This window comes from Spea bombifrons, chromosome 11 (assembly GCF_027358695.1).
Source record: "Spea bombifrons isolate aSpeBom1 chromosome 11, aSpeBom1.2.pri, whole genome shotgun sequence".
Taxonomy (NCBI): Eukaryota; Metazoa; Chordata; class Amphibia; order Anura; family Pelobatidae; genus Spea; species Spea bombifrons.
This window is the reverse complement of record NC_071097.1, coordinates 21,274,359-21,296,790: the sequence shown is the minus strand read 5'-3', so window position 1 is coordinate 21,296,790 and position 22,432 is coordinate 21,274,359. Positions and strand designations below refer to the sequence as shown.

The 22,432-nt window shown below is 39.7% G+C and overlaps 1 protein-coding gene across 1 annotated transcript in view; it reads left to right on the top strand.

The window, feature by feature from the left end:
* REEP3 (receptor accessory protein 3) overlaps nucleotides 1–22,432 on the top strand; it is a 68,250-nt gene that overhangs the window by 5,191 nt on the left and 40,627 nt on the right. Inside the window, exon 2 of the mRNA XM_053450511.1 lies at nucleotides 18,160–18,232. Coding sequence (XP_053306486.1) covers nucleotides 18,160–18,232 — 73 coding nt within the window. The remainder of the gene's footprint in view (nucleotides 1–18,159; nucleotides 18,233–22,432) is intronic.

Here is a 22,432-nt window from a genome sequence, read left to right as displayed (position 1 = left end):
AGCTCATTTCACAACAGGTGTGTGTGTGTTTATATGTTAGTGTGTGTCTGGGAATGTTAGTGTGAGTGTCTAGCTATATGTGTTTGTGTGAGTATCTATGTTAGTATGATTATGTGCGTGTGTGTGTGTGTGTGTGTGGGATTGTTAGTGTGAGTGCTGTATGTGTTAGTGTGAGTGTATGTGTTAGTATGATTGTGTGCATGTGTGTGTATGTTTCAATTTTCCCAATTGGCTTATCTGTTACAGGGTAGACTTATCCATCAGTTAGTATATATTGTATTTCTAAACGTACCAAAAAAGAACCAAGGGCTGAGGAAATTTGAATTGTTGTAGAAGAAAGGAGAAAATGGGCTGAAGAGAAGAAAGAAGGAAAGCTCAAATTGAGTATATGATTTGTAAATGTCCTAGAAAGAAAAAAACTGCCACCCAGTGAGCTTGAGTAGGACAGTAGAAGTACTGTTACTGTATGATGCATGGCATAGTCCTCTATTTGCTCTGGTAAGGCCAGCATTTGTCTATGGTTTGCCACAAGGCTGTCCTAGGAAGGCAGAAATAGGATAGGCAGGCTTGGTTCTCATTCTGTGTCGTATTTTATGCCTCTGTGACAAGCTCACACGATACACACTGGAAGTGACTACGCAATCCAGTTTCGACCTGTGATTTTAGCATTCATGTGTAAACCTTTGAGCTTCACGTGTTACATAATTTGTTGACGGGTTAGGAAAGGTATTTTCAGATGCACGTGGCTTTAACATGTGGAGTCGGGAGGAATGATGCAAGAATTCAAGCTGTAGTGATCAGGATATTTTGGACGTTTGAGCTGTGAATAAAAGCACAATGCACTTATTAGTTTTAAACAAAATAATGCATAAGACAAGGGTGTGCAGTGCCGGATTTTCCACATTGTGCATGCGCAGCTACCTGCAAATTGGCATCTGGTTAGACATAAGTGTGACTGTTGGTACTATCTCAGATTTATTAGTAATAATCTTTTTTTTTTTTTTACATCATTTCGTTTTTATTTTTCTTTAAAATCACTCTCCCCAAATGAGATCCATCAAAAGCCCCTTTTTTGAAAAGTCACGAGGAATTCTAATGGAATCTTGCTTTCAGGCTTTCTCCGGTCTTTTACTGTTTACAGTTTGTAAGAACCAGGCCGTCTCTTTCTTAAAAAGGGCCTGCCAATACTTTTTAAGGATTCGGATTCTCTTGTTGTGAAAGAATGTAACATTAAGCACTTTTCCATTACCTGTTCAGATATGATATAGGGTTACATTACCTTGTGATCTCACTGGTGCTGTTTAGTATGGATTGAGGACCTCATTCCATTAAATCATGATGTAATAAAGAGGTTATTGTATTATTTAGACTGTTTGCGGGCTAAGGAAAATCCTGATTGCCACTTGACAGCCGTGATCTACTATATCCTTACAATCCTCCTCAAAAAAATCAATCTAAAGCACATTGCATTTTTGCCTCATGACCTTGAACCTCCACATCTTATATTTTGTTAGTACAGCCTACAGATTGTTTTTATTTTAAAAGGGAAAATTCAGCATTTTTTATTACTATTCTAACAATAGAAATGTATTTTTAATGTGTTTCATGTTTAAACACAATTCTAGCTTAGCTTTCACATAATGTTTTTAACAGCTGCGTATTTGTCACATGTTATGTTATAGTTCTGTTATATCAGCCAATGACAAATACCCTGATGCCTTATCGTACTGACTTATGATAAACAATAAAATGACTTGGTCTTAATCACCCACAGGGACCCTGTGACTCATAACAGTCTATGGAATAAAGGACTTAATAAGCATTACCATAATCAGCTCAGTGTGATGTTTGAACATCAAAAGTCACCCAAAATATCACAATGGCGGCCTCCAGGTCTGCACATAAAGGAAGCTTCAAATTGTGGGGGGTCGTCTTATAATCAGGGTCGTTTTATAATTGAGCAAATACGGAATTTCAAGTTCCAGTCATATCTACTCTCTCCATTCTCTCTTCTTAGGTGATTTTGTTGTATTTGTTAGCTGTATTTGTTTCTCCATTTGTAGTATTGTGTTTAGGACAATTTCCCCTGCTACAAATGTACTTTATTTTAACTCCAGCCCTACCTGCGCTGGATGTCCACAGCACACTAATCTGGCGTAAGCCTCCCGTATCAAATGCATTGATCAGTGGTTTAGACTTTGATGTCCTCTGACCTTCTATTGTCACCCAGATCTCGCTACGTCTGGCCGGAGATGTAATATAGATTGTACTTTTCCTTCTACAGTGTTCACAGGAGGTTTGGAGTTTTGCCGAAATTGAATTTGGCTGATGAAATATATATATATATATGCATTATTCTCATTCAGATTTCTTTAGCCATTTTTTTTTATATTTGTTTGTTTTTCTAGTTTCCATGCGCAGACATGACTGATGTTTACAAACAAATTGGGCAGTCGATTTTCTGTCCAATTTAGAATCTCCCCAATCTAATCAAACACGTATTGTTTACGCCGTCTCTTGGAATAATAACATGGTTGCTGGTCTTCCTGTGGAATCGGATTCAGTAATTAATTCTGAATATAAGCTCACATTTGCTGATCAGATAACCCCTCGGCAGTGTTCTTTGTTATTTCCGTACTATAAAAAACATATGAGCACCCAGGGCTATGAAACCGCAAAGTAATGAAGCTGCAAGATCAGAAAAAATGGCAAAATTTACTTTACCCATTCATAGAAACATAGAATCTATCTAGTCTGCCTGTTGTAAAGACTGAGACCTTAATCAGTTCTTGGTCTTATATTCAGGGTAGCCGTATGCTTATTCCATGAATGTTTAAATTCCCTCACTATATTCGCTTCTACCGCTTCTGCTGGGAAGCTGTTGCACTTGTTTACCACGCTCTCTATAAAGCAAATGCCTTCCATTACACCCTCTGCTTTTAGATTAGAACGGGACTGTGTGAGGTCTCGTTATAAGGATATTTCTTGACTCCTCCAACACTTTTCTCCTTCCTTCCTAGGGTTTAGTTCCAATGCCTTCCGGCTCCATTGGAAAAGATAAGCAATACTCAGCGCTGCTCTAAAACCGCCGTCATTTTCTCCTTCGTTCTGGTTCCTTGTGAGCAATAACTACTTCTATTTACTAGGGAGCGCAGGTCCTCCTAGTGATGGACGAAGGAACAAGTAAAAGAGATTATGGGGTGACCGGCACCCTCCTGACATGTCACTGTTGGTGCATATATGTAATACCTTGTACGCAACATGGAGACACTTATAAGAAACCCTAATGTACCACCAGCCAAATGTGAAATGGATGCAATTAAAGAAAATCCATTTGGGGATTAATTCACTTAAGGCAGAGTTTTCAGGAGAGTTGTGGTTTCAACTCCTTGACCTCACTCTACATCATGAAGATCCATCCCCAACAAGGTTCTGCTACACAAAGAGCTTGGTTAGCCCTGGATAATGTATATATGAATCAGTGAGGGCTCTCCAGTCTCCTCACCTTTTAAATTATACAATATGCGCGGTCAGCACAGTCCTTCTCGCTGGATGAACCTGCCAAGGTTAGCCCATTGAGAGCTGATACTCCAAATCTCTGTTTAGTGGATAGATCCCTTTTCTGTACTTGGCTATAAATACAGTTTAAATGGATTGTGTTGTGCGTGTAGACTCCGGCATTACAGTAAACGCAAACACGCACGCATCTCATTATTCTACAAAAACTCTGCACTGACAAATGTATATGCAAGCCTCAGAAAAGTAAAAATGGCAAGTGGAATGTGCGGAGCTTTCCGTCCGAAGTTTTCAACGCTCTTTTTTTTTTTAATGTTCCCAAAAGTTCCTTAATACTTTCAGCAAACGATGAAATAATACGTGTTTCTGAGACCAATATAGCTACAAACAATCTATAATGAAGTGTGTAAGAAATAAATGTGAAACGAGTGAAATTGTATGCACAATGTCTTTGTTGGGCTTGAATTGAAATTAAGTAGCTTTTCTGATGAGGAGATTGTGGCTCCAGGTTTTTTTCCAGGCTCTGCGATTGCAATCACTGAAATATCTGGAAGCGTTTGTGGTTTCCTTAGACCTTCTAACGGTGGTGCCACGTAGCAGGGTAAATGAGATGTTAGATTCCAGAACGAACAGTCTGTAACTCCTTGAGCTCTCTTTCTTTTTTTATGCTAAGGCATAAGGCTTTCCTATACGTGACAAAGTAGTGAGCGTGTGCATAGCACGTCACAGTCTTTAACTCATTGTTTTCTATGTCAGAGGAGACATAGTATGGTTTTCTTCCTCGCATTCGTTCATGTGAAGGTCATGGCAAGGTTTAACCCTCATTCTCATTGTTTAGTTCAGTCTTGCTGCGGGTCTAACAGTTCTGAGCCCTTTTATATATTGTGTGCCCATCATACTTTTATATCCTTTTGTTGTTGTCTTTATTGTGATGTGTTGGTAAGAAAAAATATTTAATATTTGTCACAAAAATAGTACCTTTTTATACTTTTATTTTTGTGCATGACATGAGTACTTGCCTACCATGATCCTCTGCTATTAGACAAGCTGGTGACCCAGAAGCCTGCAACATGGCACACATTGCACATTACGTGATTCAGACTATAACGTTATTCTACGTTTGCTTACGTCTTTGTGAAATTTGCTTGTTTTACCTGGAACGCAACGTACTAATCTGGAACACATTGAGGTAGAGCAGTCTGGTGATGACCCTGCTGTTCACGTCTAGTTATATGTGTAGCACTGGTCCTCTAAGAACAAGGTGCATCCGGCTATATTTCTGAATGAGCTGTTAAAATTGTATTCCTTCGGCACAAATATTTATGGTTTACGTGCCCTGGGAGTAGTATTATGCACGGTGTTAAATGATGGATGGTGCGATGTAATATTTGCATGATAAGGTCTAGTGAACAGAGATTTCCACGCCGTTTCTTTCGGGAGGTTTCAGATTGCCACAGATCTCAGTGTTCTGTCTCTACGGAGTGCAGGTCGGCCGGATAGCGCAGCGTTTTAACAGTTTGTGGTTGTGTAAGCTTTGTTATTAATTAAGACGTCAGCCAGTTTGACAGTCATGGGAAAACAGAAGGGTAGCACCTGATCTGGTCCTTTTGGTTTTTGCTTCTGAGACACAAGTTCTTGAGGGCCAGAGTTGGACAGCCTTAATTTAGCTGGAGTGGGTAAAGCATGGAACGTGTATACATTGTGAATAGTTCCAATGTATACACCCAATGTCATTTTATATACAAAGGGCAAGGAGACAGAACCCATAGTGTATGTACTGCAGTTGAGAAGTCTCCCAGGAGCAGAGACTGTTCCAACTCAAACATCCCGAGTTCATGACTGTGGGTGGGACACGAGGACAGTCGGTTCAGGACAAGCTTCCCAAAATGGAATTGAATGTCTTGTGAGATGAGGCGGACCATGCAGTAAATGTCATAATTGTTAAAACGCACACTCTCACTCGCTGAACTAAACCTGTAAAACTCTTTGAGTTATTCCTTATTTAATATAAAAGCAACCGTGTTCAGCCATGATACCGGTCAGGAAGGAAGAATTCATACTCAGGGGTAAAACTCAATGTATTTAATCTATGTCAGTACCTTAGTTTGAAACAAAGAAACAGCACAGCTTGTAAATAATTTTATTTGTAGCCACATACTCTGGCCTAGGCTTAGGACTGCAGGTCCAAGAGAGAGATGGGTAGTCCCCCTACTGCAAAACTGGAGGGCAGATCACTCTCTTGGGCTCCAAGGCCCCATGGCATGCCGCTACACATAATTTCATCTATGCCAATGGTATACTGTGTGTCTGTGAACTGTACAATATATATATATATAATATTCAGATCCAGCAATAGCCCCTATATAATGAATATTTGAGGCCAGTGCTAACATTGTTCCCTACTCCAGTGTCTACCGTGTCTCGTGTCGGTGGATTGAGCACATACGTTTTCAAGGTATGATTCAGAGCCTACCCACTCAGCCCACTCATTGTTTCTGTGTTGTGTGGAAAGTGAGAAACGCCACACATCCACTCCTCAAACACCAGCTGCCACCTGTATAGCTGCATGATCAGAAAACCTTCTGATCAGAGGGTTTACTGAGACAAATATGTTCATTTATAAAGTAAATATAATATTCAAACATCCCTCTAGATTGTAAGCTTGCATGCAGGCCCCTTTCTCCCTAATGTATGGGTTTGTGTTAGTGTCTCAATTCTACCCTAAATATATGAATTGTAAGGAGCACTGCATACATTATTGGTGCTAAATAAATAAAAAATGGAGCTGACTGGCAGTGAGTATATAACATGGCAAATAGATGGGGTACATAGAAACCAGCATACCAGGGACTGCTCAGCTGTCATATGCATTAAAGTCCCTTTCAGCCGGACAATCGTGTACATATGTCTATCCATGTACCAACAGACTTTGTATATATCTCCAACCCTATATAGGAATGTATTTAATGCATTGTATAGTGCAGGGCTCGACAAATCCCAGGCGCCAGGTCGCCATGGCGACAGAGAATTTTGTCCTGGCGCCTAGGTTTTGTCAGCCTCTTACATCCAGAAAAAAATGTGGATGTAAGAGGCTGAGTCACCACACGGGGGCGCTGCTGCTGTCTGCCCAGGAGTCTGGGCAGACAGCACAGCCACTCCGAGCCCGCCCCCGAGCCTGAGATCCCTCCCACGGAGTGAGCCTGTAGGCTGAAAACGTGGTTGCTGCAAAACCAGCAATCGTGTTTTCAGCTGCCACAGGCAGCTTCAGGGAAGGAGGTTCGGTGTTGATTGGGTCCTGACACAACGCCCCCCTGCTGCCTGATCGCTCCATGAGAGCGACAGTGCAGCATTAACCCCTTTAATGCCGCGATCGCGGCATTTAGGGGTTAATTCCCGTTTTTGTAAGGGGCTCTGCTGCTGGTGGTCTGCCTGGAAGCCAGAGGCAGCTTCAGGGACAGGGGAGAGGGTTCTTTGGTCTCCCCATGAGTGTGGAGAGCAGCCCCAACACCCCCCTGCTGCCTGATCGCTCCCTGAGAGCGAGAGTGCAGCATTAACCCCTTCAATGCCACAATTGTGTATGACACATTCGTGGCATTGCAGGGGTTAACATTTGTCCCCACAAGCTTGTGGGGACTAAATATCAGTCAATGCTGTGCTCCAATGGAACATCAGCATTGAAAGGGTTAAAAAAATAATAATAATAAAAACAGCACTGACCTGAAAGTCCAGGGTGCTTCCAGGTCAAATGCTGTGAGTTTAGTAAGTGGGCTGATGATGATCGGATCACTCCTGACCAACTGTTAGTTTAAAAAAATCCTGGCTCCTAACTTTTTTACCTGGCGCCTAGATTCACAACAAATTTGTCAAGCCCTGGTATAGTGTGTGTTTTGGTGGTGATTCCCCCTTTAAGAGATCTGTTTTCGGGATTTTGTGTAAGACTAGGAATTTAGGGTGGCGTTCCCAGTTTTAATAAATTTGTTGCCATGGTGTGCCTCTGAAATCTCATCAGAGTAGCAGTGGGAACGTTTGCCTTTATGCTGGCAGGGTACGACCAAAGCGTGGCTCTTCAGCATTATTTTTCTACTCTACAGGCTTCAAGCTAACAAACTAGTCATAAAAAGGTAGTCTGCTTCGCCAGTTCCAGAGACTTGGATTTATTCATGGCATTTCTTGTTTTTCTCTCGAATGGTGGCCAAAACCAATAACGTTCTCACTGTTGCAGTGGGGAAAAAACCTAATCTCGACACAGAGGTAATTGTTATTCCAGTTTCCTTTTGTTAATACAAAGCCTACATACTACTTTTTTTTTTCTCTAGTGAAATATGATTTCTCTGTCTCGATTTGTCTCAACGCCAGAGTATCAGGAGAGTTTTCTGGCCTTGGTTCAACTTCTAAAACATTTTGTTTACTGGAATATCGATGCATGGAGAGCTTGCAGAAATTCTTTTGTCTGCAAGCAATCAAGGTTAACGCAGGTCGTCTGTTGATCCTTCTTTTAAGAGCATGGAGCTGCCTAACACCGAAAAAGTACTGTTACGTTAAAGGGTTTGTAGAATCCCTCCTTATGCATTTGCCCCTTTACCACCCCCATAGCTGTTTGGCTTGCAATAGATGTGTTTGGCTACTGTCACATGATAAACTTACTGCCAGTCAGCTCCAGGTTGGCAAGTGTTTTGAGGGGGTCACTGGGGAGCACACAAATATTACTAGAATAGTACCTGGCATGACCTCTAATCGTATAAAGTGTGTCCCACCAACTATCACAACCACAAAAGTACCCCTCCTTGGCCATTATAAATATTAGAAGGTATGACATGGGGACGACAGCTAGATTAGTACAGTTTGCTAAAAAGTGCTGTCCCATCGACACAAAACAATAGCTTCATCATTTAGTGTGTTAAGCAAAATAAGCAGATCCGTCATTTTATTACTGCTACAGTATGTTGTGCTGGGTGGACGGACAGCTTGGATCAGGAGTTTGATGGGTGATTGGTGACAAGACTTCCATTTAGGGACACAGGGAGACATTTGGCCTATTTTTTGGTCACACCACATTCTGTTCTTCCTCCTCCCTTTCAGTTCCTGATATTTTATTTGAGTCTCTTCTTTAGATCCGTTTCCCTGTTTTTGTGGGTTTTCTTTTCTTTGCTGTCGACAAAGTTTGCTTTTCCCCTCTTATGTTATTATTTATTATTTTTAATATTAATATCTTATTTAGAGCCTGACCATTACACCAACAGGGACTTTGATGACATCGCATTCTAAATACATAGACAGTAATATGTAGTGGGGTCCCCCCTTTGAATCTATAACAGCTTCCACTCTATTGGAAAGGTTTTCCACAAGATATTGGAGTGTTTCTGTGGGAATTTTGCCCTTTTATTCAGTAGAGCTTTCTGCCTATGTGCACAACTCTTTGTGTTAGATTATCCTCAACCCTTGCTGAGAATTGGCGTTGACTGGCGTTAAGCATTAAATATATTCAGCTTGGTCCACTCTCTTTAATGATATTGTCCAAGTGAGACATCACATTTATATGATCCCCATACCATGTTCCAGTAATATGTAGGTTTTCACAATACAGATCTTTCACTCGCGAGTGCATCTTTCTGGTTTTGTATATAGAACCCTATAGAGCTATAACCATTGTGTGCCACTGTTTTGGATTTTACTTAAATCATTGGTATGGAGACAAAACCCATTTGTGTTGACATAATCACCATTCTGCACACGCACATCCATAATTTGTTTTCTGTGCGTGGGAGGGAATGAAATCCAATCCATAGCCTCAGCTCTGTCTGGCTTGTTGTCTGATTCTCAATTGTTAGATTTTCCTGGAATATACAGTAGATTTTTTCCCTCAGTCTGCTCGGTACGCCTTGTGCTGTCGTTCGAACAGCGATGTTCCAGGTCTGGGGTTAGTCGGTTTGCCAGTACCCCACTACACCCCCCTTTGCTTTAGTATATCATTTTCTTTATATAGTTCTAAACCGAAGAGGAATAAGACTTTCTGTAAGGTGAAGAGAGCAAATAAATAACACCGGGTTGGACATCTGTCAGGGCAGTATTTACCATTAGCTTTCTGCTGACATCTAATTCCAAATAGCGTTTTGGCAAGACGAATAATGATGATTTCCAGCTGTTCATCCTGTATCTCTGTGGGATTTTCAACTTTGCTACTAACCAAACAATGGAAGAGAACAGGATTTTTTTTTTGAATAAATAATGTTCTAAATTTATGTTTTAAAAGTGAAAATGTATGGTATATAGTAACTCAATAAAAGACCAAAATGAACAGTAAATATTAATGTATGAATAAATCTGTTACAAATGGCAATGACTAAATATTCTTCCTGTAATTTTTTTTTTTTTTTTTTCTTTATAGCGAATTGTACCATGGGGAAACTGTATTTAAGGAAAATTCAATTTGTATAATATAATTTTATATAACTGCCTCCGCCAGTCTCCCTGTGCCCTTCATGGTGTTTTCCCGTGGTGGCTAGGTTCCTTCCATTTGGTCGCACATGCACGGCATGGACAGGTTCTGCTAGGTTTGTTGCAGATCCCAAGCAGCAGCCATACAAGCAAAAGAGCAAACGTTCTTGCAGACAGATTGCAGAAGATGTGAACAGGCAAGCAAAAACGTAGTTTGCCTTACAGATCCCTGAAAAAAGTGTCTACTAAAGCTTTTCACAGGTCTCATTACTTGTGCTATTACAGCTCTGGAAACCTGTTACTGAATTCATAACACCTCACGTTTGACTGATGGCACCCATTGGCCTCCGTGAAGAAAATGATTTCTAGCTATTAAATAAACAACAAGCCCTGTTTGCTAAAATAGTCTGCTTAAAATCAGCATGGTTGCCCACCGTTGACTATTTTGCCAGGTCAGCCTGAGTAAGTCTTGGACGGTTGTGCTTCTGCGATCTGCCTGGAAAAGTCCCCTACTAAGCCTTGTCATATATCATTTTGGACAACAAGTCTTTTTCTAGAGCGCCGCTTTAAAGTAGGCTCTGTGGGTTGGTGTCCCAAAAGCGTTTCAGATTTTTCCTCCTGATCAGACTAAATTGCTTTTGACAGTAACATTGTATCATTATAAATCCATTACACATTTTGTGGCATTGTCTGCTGCAGTGGCCTTTCAAGAATTCTTAAAAGGCTAGTGTAGTGATGAACAGATTTAAATTCTAGAACCATATCGTTTCCAAGATTAGTTTCCAACTAAAACCAGGTCATAACACTCACCATCTTGTTGTCTTTCATCCTAATTGGTTAAAATTGAGTAGAATTCTTATAATGTGATGAAGTATGCCTTGAGTTAAGAGTGAACAATGAGACAATTTCTTCCACTCAATATATTGGATGATCATAATGAATCTCTTCTCCTGATAACTATAATACTGAATTCTGAATCATCCCTCCACAAATGAACATAATCCTATATCCACGACACACAAAATAATCCATACCAATAGCAAGCTAATATTGGAATGTTGTCAAGTAATGGAATATATGCTTATTATGCCTTATGCCTTATTATGCCGTATAGGTTAATGTGTGTGTGTGTGTGTGTGTATGTATATATATATAATATTAGCATCATTTTAAAAGCTGTCTTAATTTTACTCTACATTTTTGTGCCTATTAGACTTGGGCGCCGGTGTAAAGTTTGTGTTAGTTTGTCGGGTGAAGAATTTTCTTCGTAAGAAATAAGAAAGCTGAAAGATGCAACACAGCCATCGGACAAGCCCGAAGCATGATGTGACAGGAGTGAGCTGATTGGACAACCGGAGATCGGCTCATTCAATGTCTCTAGTGCGGGCAAAATGGCGAGATGTCCTCCTCTTATTGTAGGTAAAATGGCGGCCAACGGCAATGGAACAAATGAATGAATATTTCCGTATTCTGCATATTTGTTTTTTGTTTCTTTCTTCCAATGTTGCATTTGTTATTTATTCTGACGAATGGACGCAACAGCAACATTTGGCACAAAAACGCATTCGCCCGAAAACGGATGCTCAAGTCTAGTGGCTACACGCACACACACAATCGGTTCAGAATTGTTTGATTATGGGAGCATGTAAAATCTTATAATGGCTGTTAAGAAACAGGCGGTGAATGATCAGCTATTCGGTAGTAACTGTCAGGTAGCAAATGCTGAATGATCACGCAAGTGCTTGCTGGAACATGTCAGAAGGCTGCAGTGCATGTAGAATTCAGAATGAACTATGCTTTTCTGCATGCTGATATGTGAAAAAAAGATTGATTTGTTGGAAAGAAAATAACTAACTCTTGAAATATGTTTTTATTTCATTATTTATTGGATGATCTGCTCATAAATTATGTTAAAAATGTGTAGCAATTGATTTAATAAAACTACATTCCAACGAACTGGTTATTGATTAGGTAATTAGTTCACCCAGAAATTGATAGATGTGCTTTGATTTTCACCAAATTCCGATTTATTCTAAGGATGTGGCATTTGGCACTCTGCTCGGTTTAGCGGTAGGTGCATTTCAAGGTACTTCGTGGAGCGCCCTCTCCAGACATGCCAGGTAATTTTAACGGAAGCTCAGCCTAGGGCAATTTAAGATTTGATTGACAGTGAGTGAAATTACTATGGCAGGAAAGTAGCTATGGCTTGAAAAGTGGACAGGTTAGCATCTCGTACAGCCACGTTGTAAGCACTTGCATTCTTTATCTGTAAATAGGAAATAAAATAAACAATTCTGTTGAGAGGTATAGCACATTGCCCCTTGGTGCTGTGTTATTTGTTTGTAACGATAATTGAAGGTGGGGGAACCTAAGTGCGGAGGTTGGACAGAAGAATTCTGAAGCAGGACAGCCCAGGACAAACTGATGACAGTATAGGCAGAGTCAGGAACCAAGGACAAGCAGGCCAGGACAGCAAGCGTAGGCAACAGCGAAACCGCGGGTTGTAGCCTGGACAGGAACCAAGCCAAATCATCAGAGCAATAGCAAAGTCCTGGGATCTAACCGGGCCAGCATTCAAAATGCATGGGACAGGAACCGAGCCAAATCAGCAGACAGGAGTCGTGTCACAGGAACAGGCCGAGTCTGTCTGAAGTCATAGACTCCCCTTTAAAAATGAGATGTAATTCATGCACACGCATGTCATATGATGACCGTTATGCGAGGAAGGCCTAGAATTAAGCCTATTCATGTCACTGAGGGATGCGGGAGACGGAGGAAGAAACGGAGCGCTGCGGTCGAGCACCACATAGGTAAAAGTTCTAACACAATTTTGGCTGCTTGCAGCAACCAATATGAGTAGGATTGCACCTGAAAAAAGGAGGAAGACCCCTGTAAAAAAATAGCAATGAAATGTAGCTTGAAGAAAATGAGATTTTGTTTCATTGTTCCCGTGAACTTTGTTTATCTGTAAACCTGGAAGTGGCTGTTATGTGATAGCTTTAGGTATTCAAAATCTTTTATGAAGATATTTGAAGCTACAGTACAAATGTTGTTGTGTATTTTATGGAATTTTGTTTCCTTTCCTCCATGTCTTACAGACTTTTTGTATTCAACTTAAGAAAGAAATAACACTGTCTAGTGCCGTGAATAAAGGTTTCATAATTAAAATTTGTTTACTTGGCTTATGAAGCTCAATAAAAAAAATAAAAGCTTTTTAGTTGAGTACCATAACTACCCCCCCTATTTCCCTTTACCCATCCCCCGCATAGATGAAAGCTTGGCAAATATATAGCTTGGAGTCTGGCCAATTCCCAATGCTGTGTTTCTTCCTAAGGCCAGAATTACAATCTGTTGTTGCAGTTCTGTTCTGCAAGTTGCCATAGCAACAGCAGAAAAAGAGAATTAAATGCGGGGTGGACCTCTTCGGCTAAACCTCAAGGGAGGGAAAAAAAAGAAAGGAAACTTACAAGGGCATAAAACAAATGTGGTGTTGGCGCTTCAAAGCTAAATTACGAAGTTGGATTTATTTACAAATTGTATATACATTTGGATGGGGTAATTACGTTGTTTGAATTGTGTTTGTAAAATTGTCTTAATTGAATTTGCTTGGATACGTTCCCAATGTGCAACAATGCTTTCTGTCTGGCATGGAATCATGGAGCGGGGTTTTGAAGCATTTTTCTTGGCCAGTGCGTGACAACTCCTAGATAATAGGTCTTTGCGAATGGAGCCAGTCATCTCTGCTAAGGAATGTCCCTAACTTTCTCTGCGAGAGAGGGTGTTTCTCGCAAATGCCGATTGGGGGGGTTCTGCGGAATCTCATCCATATGATTCTCCTCCATGTGCATTTGCCTATTTCCCCACCCTCCGGCTATTTTTTTGTGCAGGATATGTGATTTTGATGGTTTGTGAACAATGCAGGTTGGGAGGGGGTCATCAGTGGTGACATTCATCAAACCATTGAAACCATTGAGGAGATGGGAGGCTGTAGCCCGGAGCTGCAGCTTCTCTCTAAAGTAAGTGCTTTTCTTTTTTAAACCTTTTTAATAATGCATAATCATAATAGTGCATACTGAAGATTCGTCTTTAGGAATGGTGTCTGGGATATTAAACTGCCTCTTTAAATAATACTCAAAGCTGATATATTTTATGACAGTAATGCCACGACTTTGTTTTAAAATCTCTTATGTGTAATTGCTCTTCCAAAATGTAGCATGATATTTTGCTGAACTACAAGTAAATGGTAATTAAAATAAGAATTGTTCGCTTCAATCTGTCCTTTGGTTGCCCACTGCTTCTTAAGATGCTGTGCTATATACCTGCCTTTTGTTTCTTATAAGTAGTCTGCATGAAAAGGCTTCTGCTGTTACCATGGCGACAAAGGTACTAAATCCCAATCCCTCGGCAGTTCATGCGTCACTTGATTCAGCAGCAGGGAGAGAAAACAGGACAGGCAGAAATAACAGGACATCTCGTGTAATTTTTGACTTACATGTCCATTTTGATAAAATATTTTTTTAAGACTGTTTAGGAGCCTTAACTGGACATTTGAACATATTTTATGAATTCTGAGCTTTAAAGAAAAGAAAAAAACATTTTTTTTTCAATTTGTTGTACTTGTTAGATAAGCAGAATATGTTAACAATGAGTTGTATTGATCTCAACAAATCTTGCATAAACACACCCAGATACATTGTAAGTTTCGTTGATCATTTTTATGGATATGCTGCCGGTTGTCATCCAGTACCTCCCGAATGTCCCAGTTTTGAAGAGACAAACCCTGCTGTGCCTTCTTCCAATCCTGTTTTCCGTGAGCTCAGAATGTTTGATGGGTGTATCAGAGTGTTCTGCACGCAGACGAATAAAAATGTTCATATACACAGCAGCCATGTATTATGTACATGCATTTATTCCTTTTTGAAATGCCTTACTCCTACACCAAGAAGCCTCGATGGGCCCCCCTTGCATTGCAGCTGCAGGGGTCCGTGTTATACCCCTGATGCACACCGACTCATTTTCACTTCAAAAGAAGAAGAAAATGGGAATTTTCAACTGTTTATATAAAAATTGGTTTGTACTTATACAACATCTGGAATCCCTTTCTATGTTTTCTTTTCATACTGTACTTACAGAACGACATTCCTGTTATTTTCTTATCATTTGTATATAGTTACGTTAACCATTTTTCAAGATTATATGAATCATCTTTAGTAGGCTTTGTACTTTTAACTACAGTACATCTGTCTGTAGTTTTTACATAAGAAAAGTGTGGAAAGTGTTTTTTTATGTTCTTATATATTTTGCTTTATAATAAAATGAATGAAATGAACCATTTAAATGTGTGTTAGCATGAGTGTGTAACTGTGTGTGGTAGCATGAGTTTATATGGATACATGTGTTAGAAGGAGTGTGTGTTAGTATAAGTGTGTGCGTGTATTTGTGTGTAAATATGTGTGCTACTCTTTTAGTTACTGGGGGGAGGTTAAGAGCCCAGTAACCTGCCCCCCCCCCTCCATGGGACCAGAAGATGTCCTCCCCTGCTGGTGTCTCTTGTCGGTTTCTGGTTGCTAATGTCACCTGCCTCGGTTTTGTGTAGTTATTCCTCACCATCGGGCTGTTTTCTCTTTGGTTCTTACCATTTTAGGAGGAGGAGTGAGCAAAAGTAGATCAATTTAGGCAGAGAATTATGTATGTTGTCAAGCAAAACACTAGTTATTGACTGAGCTTTACAATCAGCTGGTCTCAGGTGGGTAGTTATTTTGTACAGAAAGTGGCTTTATTACTATAGATACATTGGGTAGACATGCCCAAGAATAGATTACAATTCTGAGCTCAAGGAATTCAGTGTTACAATAAAGCAGTCAAACCTTCACAAACTTCTCAGTGGTAGAGGAAGAAGTCACTGGGATGCCTTATATTATAATTTAATGATTTATAAAGCACCATCGTACTCCACAGCGCTGTGGAATGGGTAAATAGGACACATCAAGTAGTGTAACACAATTTGACTTATAGAAACAAAAAGTCCCCTGCTCCAACGAGTTTAGAATCTGCTATCACCTTTCCCTGGTGAGTAACATTCTAGGAAACTTATGACAACTTGACAGCTGCAAGCCGCACCTCGAGTTAAGATCCTGCGTTAATTCCTCCCAAAAATCAAAGGTTACTCAAGTCAGGACGACATCTGCAATGTGAAGATTCTATGTGAACACTGAAATTGTTGAGCATGGCTGCTTATTGTAATGTGACATATCCCTAGGCAAGACAGCAGTGATTACATACAATGTAAATATAACCCCCCCCCTCCGAAGTCCTCTATAAAAGACTTGCACTAAATTGTTGTTGCTCTAGCAAATTCCCTATGCATTGCTGTAGGAACACACTGTGAAGGTTTTCTAAGGTTAGGCAGCAGTTGAAGAATGCTACAGTTAATTGCTGTGTGCAGCCAGGAAACTGAAAGCGGGGCATTTTACTGCCAGCTCTATACATGGCTAAGCAAGGCTACCCATAAATCTCACAGTGCAGAACATAATAAATTACATTCAGCTGAAACCAGCTTCCAGATAAAAGACTGGCTTTGTTCCCACTTGGTATTAAACAAAAAAAAAAACACACACACACAAAAATCTGCACCACCATTCTCTCCTACAATAGCATCGCTAGTTAGTGTTCCATATAGAAAACTGTTACTGCTCTCTGCTTCCCTTTCTGTTCTTTTTCATACACATTTAGATTTTTCGCATATTTTTTTTTCAGTGTAATAGTGAGCAGCAGGCACCTTTTGGAAACATTTAGAAGTGCATTAAAGTACGATAAATTATTTTTCTCTCTGGGAAGCTGTCTTTAAATTGCATTGTAAAAAAATAAGGTGGCATTTTAGAGATGGTTGAATTTGTACATTATGCCAGGAATTTTATAGACATTGTGTATGCCTGTATATAATACACCAATCAGCCATAACATTATGACCAACTGCCTAATACTGTGTAGGTCCTACTTTTGCGGACAAAACACCCCTGACCCGGCGAGGCATGGACTCCTTTAGATCCCTGAAGGTGTGCTGTGGTATCTGCACCAAGACGTTAGCAGCAGATCCTTAGGTCCTGTAAGTTGCAAGCTGGGCCTCCACGGATCGGACTTGTTTGTCCAGCACATCCCACAGATGTCCGATTGGATTGAAATCTAAGGAAGTTGGAGGCCAAGGAACTTGTTGTGTTCCTCAAACCATTCCTGAGCCGTTTTTGCTTTGAGGCAGGGTGCAATATGTGGGGTTGGCCATAACATTAAGTTATTATATACTGGTACAGGAGGAGGAGCGAGCCCTACTCTTGGAATCTTATAATCTATTAATAAAAAGATCTGTCCTCATTTGATTGTTTCTTAGATAAGTATTTGGTAAAAGAAGAAACCATATACCATATTATTCCACTCAAAGGACTACATATGTTGAGAATGTATAGTGTTTATCAAACTGTAAGTAACCCAGCTTTTCCAGAGTTTACAACTAAATCTGTTGATGCCAAGGATGACGTTCATCGCTGAAACCATCTGGAAGAATGTGATGATTCCGTGGCATGACCCATGCCTTGCAACATCTTTAGCCTTTTATGTGGTATTGAAGTGCACTTCCCATGATGCTCATTCGGCCTGTTGGGAAGCTGAGCATCATGGGATTTTCCCCATTCCATGTATAACCCTTAGGGTACCAGGACCATGTACTAGCTGCCCTTCTAACTCTAAATTAAAATGTGACCGGGTGCTTTGAGTGTAATGTTCACAGCTGCATTGCTGGCAGGCTGCGGTACGCTGCATATCTCCCACACGCTAGCACAATAAACAGTACACGTAAATGACTGAGCAGATGTGGCCTTGAATTTAAATTGACCTTACTTGCTCGGATTTTGTTGAGGCAGGAATGCCAAAGAAGTGTGATGGAACCCTATGAATAGACTGGACTGCTGTCACTTTGTAGTTGTCCATCTATTAAGTCTCCATGAACAGACTAGATGGGCCGACTGGTTGTTATCTGCCGGCAGACTCCATGTTTCATTGCGATTTATTTTGATTTTTATTGTGCAGTCTGCATTTGAAGCCTTTGGGACTTCTTTATTGCATTTTTTAGAATGTCTGGGTTGCTGGAATACTTAATATTAATTGTACTCCCATAGAAAAACCTGCTTCTTACTTTTGATTTCTCTCTGTGTGTAGGCTGGTGTTTGGTATGCTGTATCCGGCTTACTACTCCTACAAAGCTGTGAGGACGAAAAATGTGAAAGAATATGTAAGTAAGAACCTTAATATTTATCACTAGAAATATAAAGAAAACATTGAACAGCTGTTCCTGGTTTTATTTCTGGTCTCCTGGTTCCCTACTGACATATCCTGTAAAACTGCAAAGCTATTTATTATTTAAAGTGAACATACACTTATTTTGAAATCATAAAGCGTGGGTATAGTGATAGCTGAACCGCAAGGAAACGGATAAAAGGGTGATGAGTGCTGCTTAACATTCAGGGCTGCCGCATTCATGACATTAACGTGACACCGTATGGAAATGAGCTGGTTGTAATGTGCTTGCAAAGCGGTTTGGGCATCTAAGTGACCGCTCTTGCTGTCTATAAGAAGAAAAATGCTTCCCAAAGTTTACCTCATCCATTAAATGCAACTTGGTGTAATGGTGGTAGAGAGCTTTAGTATTGATTAGTTATTGATTGGCTATTTTAAGGGAATTAGAGTGATTGGATGTGGAGGTATGTGGAGACCCTACATACGAGCAGCTCTCCTTTTAAAGGGACACTAACACACCACATACAACCAATCAGCGGCAACAATCATCGGACCTCAGAGGAGGAGGAGAGCTAAAGTACAGAGCACTCTTCTTTAGTGGGTCTGTCCCTTTAAACTATATGCTTCTCTGAGTACCCAATTATAGATGTTTGTGTGTGTATATATGTGTTATTTATGCGTGTGTGTGTGTGTTCTAAACACATGTATTGTTATATTCAAATTTGCCAACCAATAAAAGAACAATGATATTACATTTTTTTCTGAACAGTGCTGAGCTTCTCAAAATATCCTCCTCCTTAATTAAAACCACAGCTCTCCTCAACTTTTGTTGTTAAGAATCCCTAGCGTGGACCTCAATATTTTCCAGGTCATTCCAAGTTCTACTCAGAGTTGATTATGGAAAGATAAAGAAAGCATGTTTGCCGTGCTTTCATGGACTGCTCCATGAACATGTCCATATATTTGTCGAGCTTTGACCCAGCCAAGCACCGAGCTGCATGGTTCAGTTAAATTATCTTTCTTGTGCGGAGCTTTAAGAGGAGCGCGGGTTATCTATCGTTTACAGTACATCCTTCGAGTAACATGGCACATTTTTTGGCATTGTAACCAGATTCAGCTTGGTAAAACCAGTAAGCCGTTGCAATTTAAGAGTTACTGGCCAGCTTGCTTTTGTGTTCGTTTTATTCTATGGGCCGTTCTTAGGGCAATCTGAAAGTGCCAGAATAGCGTATAATATACTTATTCTTACAGGACTTCTATTTGGAAACTAGTAATGGTAAAAGTGCATTGGAATAATATAAAGATTTGTGCTACAAAAGATCCAGAATGTTTTCTTTGATCGTGTATCTTTTGGCCCATTTATCTTTTTTTGGATACATTTTTTGTTATTTGCACCGGTTTAAAGCATGTGTGAAACACACAGCCAATACTTCTTTGTGTAGTTATGATTGATTCCATAAAGTACAAAGTACTTTGCATCATGTATAACCATATTCCTAAAGATAACCTGTAATACATATGCACTAAGATTTATTTTATATGTAAGAGGTTGGCTAGATTGTGAGCTCATTTGAGCAGGACCGTCCTCAAGATGTTTTTGGGATATGAATATGTGTGTGTGTGTATGTATGTATGTATGTATATATATATATATATGTATATATATATATATATATATATATATATATATATATATCTTTTATTTATGAAGCGCTAACAATTTACACAGGGATTCTTCTAACACATATCTTCAAAGGGTATGACAAAACTAGAATTGACAGACTATGACAAACTTTATTATTTATTATGATTATCTTTTATTTATATAGCGCCAACAATTTACGCAGCGCTTAATACAATACATATATTCAAGGGGTATGACAAGACGAGAATTGACAGACTAAGACAAACCGATACATTAGGTGAAGCGGGCCCTGCTCACAAGCTTACACTCTACATATAGTGTGTGTTTATATATGTATGTGTAGATAAACACATAAACATATTTGTGATGTATATGTATAGGCATTTTTGAATAGTCTACAAATATACTTGTAAAAGGTCAGCACTAATCAAGGCTGCAAATATCAAAATTATCAATGTCCAAAAAAATAAATGAAAAAAAACCTTGCTCTTACACCACATTTCTGGACAAAGTTCACAGAATTGCTTCATACTCAGTATGTCCCTTTTCCAGCTGTTTTTTTTCTGACTGAATTAAACTTAGAGATCCCAAGCCAGTTTAGGAAACGAAAGGGTTAATAATTCTTTGAATATGCAGACCTCCCGACATGTTGAGGTTCCTGTAACAAAATGAACACACAGAATTCCCAAGGATAAGGAAGCCAGATGGTCTTCCTCTCATATGTGAATCTTGTGGCAGTCGTAACATTCATACAAGAAGAAACGTTCTTGCCAATAATAATTGCGTGAAACTCCCTTTCGGGCCTCTGAGTCATAATTTTAGATCAAAATTGCTTCCCGTATCCTTACTTGTCTCACTTTTTTTGGCAGTACATTTGTTGGGTCTGAAGAAGAACTGCTGGAGGATTAACACGATTTCATAAACGTGATTAGCATGAGGTTGTGGGGGTTTATGTTGTGCTGGTTATCACAATCCTTTCTTTGAAAACCAATGAACAAAAGTCTGAACCATTCAGAGTAATTTACATCATCAGTGCATAGATTTTCCATAATCTTTTAATTTTTACGAAGGGAACTCTTTGCTCTGGATCAATGTGCAATTTTTCCTACTCCATAAAAACTGGTGGTTTTTAGAGCTCTTCCTCTTACAAATACCAAAGATTACGCTACCTTCATGCGTCAGGGTTCCTGACACATTCTAATGCGGAATCTGGAAAGACTCTGTTTCTAGTTGACTGTTGTCACCCTAAAGCCACAAGAGATCAGATGTAGCCCCTAGAGCATTGTGTCTGGCCCTTTATACTAAAGGCCAGATTTTAAGGACATTGACCTGCCAGACTTGCTCATGTGTTAGTGATTCTGTACGTTAATTGATTTTTTCATTTAGAAATATCTGGAATAGCTGTGTATATGTATAGAGTGCAACCTTCTCTCGAAAACGCATCAAATTCACATGGTGTTTACTTACTGCAACATGAATTGAAGAACTGTAGTCTATTTCCCAGACTCTGCATCCACAAATATGAGTAACCATAATAAACAGACACTATTTAAGTAATTGTAAAAAGGCTTGTATTGGTACACGTACGAATTTCACGTTTATGAAAGTGATACGTATCGCACAGTAAAGTCTATGATTGTCGTGTTTATCGTCCTATCCACATACGACGCTTACTTGCCTAAATAAATGGAAAACTTGTAACTTCAAAATTGACCCAGAGAAAATGAGAAAAGATGCAGGGGTTCACGTGCTTAGACTCGCATACGGAAAGCCAAGAGGAAAAAAATCATTTGCATATAAATAGCTCCAGAATCCAGGTCAAGAATCCACAATAGTTGGTGTGATTGATGAGGTCTCCAGCTGTCCATATAAAAAGTATATGTGCGCAGCTGGGGCGATTACTACAATTCAATCTCTGTACTAATCTCAGGTTTTGTGTGATTCTCGCTAAAGACTTTATGGAATAAACTTGCTCAGTTTCCTTTTTTTTTGGCCTTCATTTTATTAAGACATGCTATCAATTTTACCATGGCATGTCTCAATAGGAGAATACAAAAATAAATCTTCGACAGTGTTCTCACTGTCTTGGTCAATGTTTGGTAGCTAATGGATAATTGATAATAACCCCATACATCTCATCAGGGGTAGTTTTCATGTGACAATCCTGATTTTTGGGCACTATTCTACAACCTTTGGTAGCTGACCCACTTGCAGGCAATGATGATTATTGGCAGGTTGGGGAGATATCCTAATCTCCCCTGAAATATCAATGAAACATTGTGCTGTTGCAGCCCAGACCTCTGTCACCGCTCCCACGTGGCCCTCTTGTGTTGTTACGCATCTAAGTGCTGTACAGTAGCTTTTCGGGTAAGGTGGGTGAGTGTACAGCACCTAGTATATGGCAAGATCATCCATGGGTCACCACTTAGTGTAGCCCTTGCGTTTTTTTACATGTTTATACTGTAGTAATTTTAATATGTTATAGAGGAATTTTATTGGCTTGTATCACCAACTGAATTTCTCAAAATACTTGATTTCGTCTCATTTTAC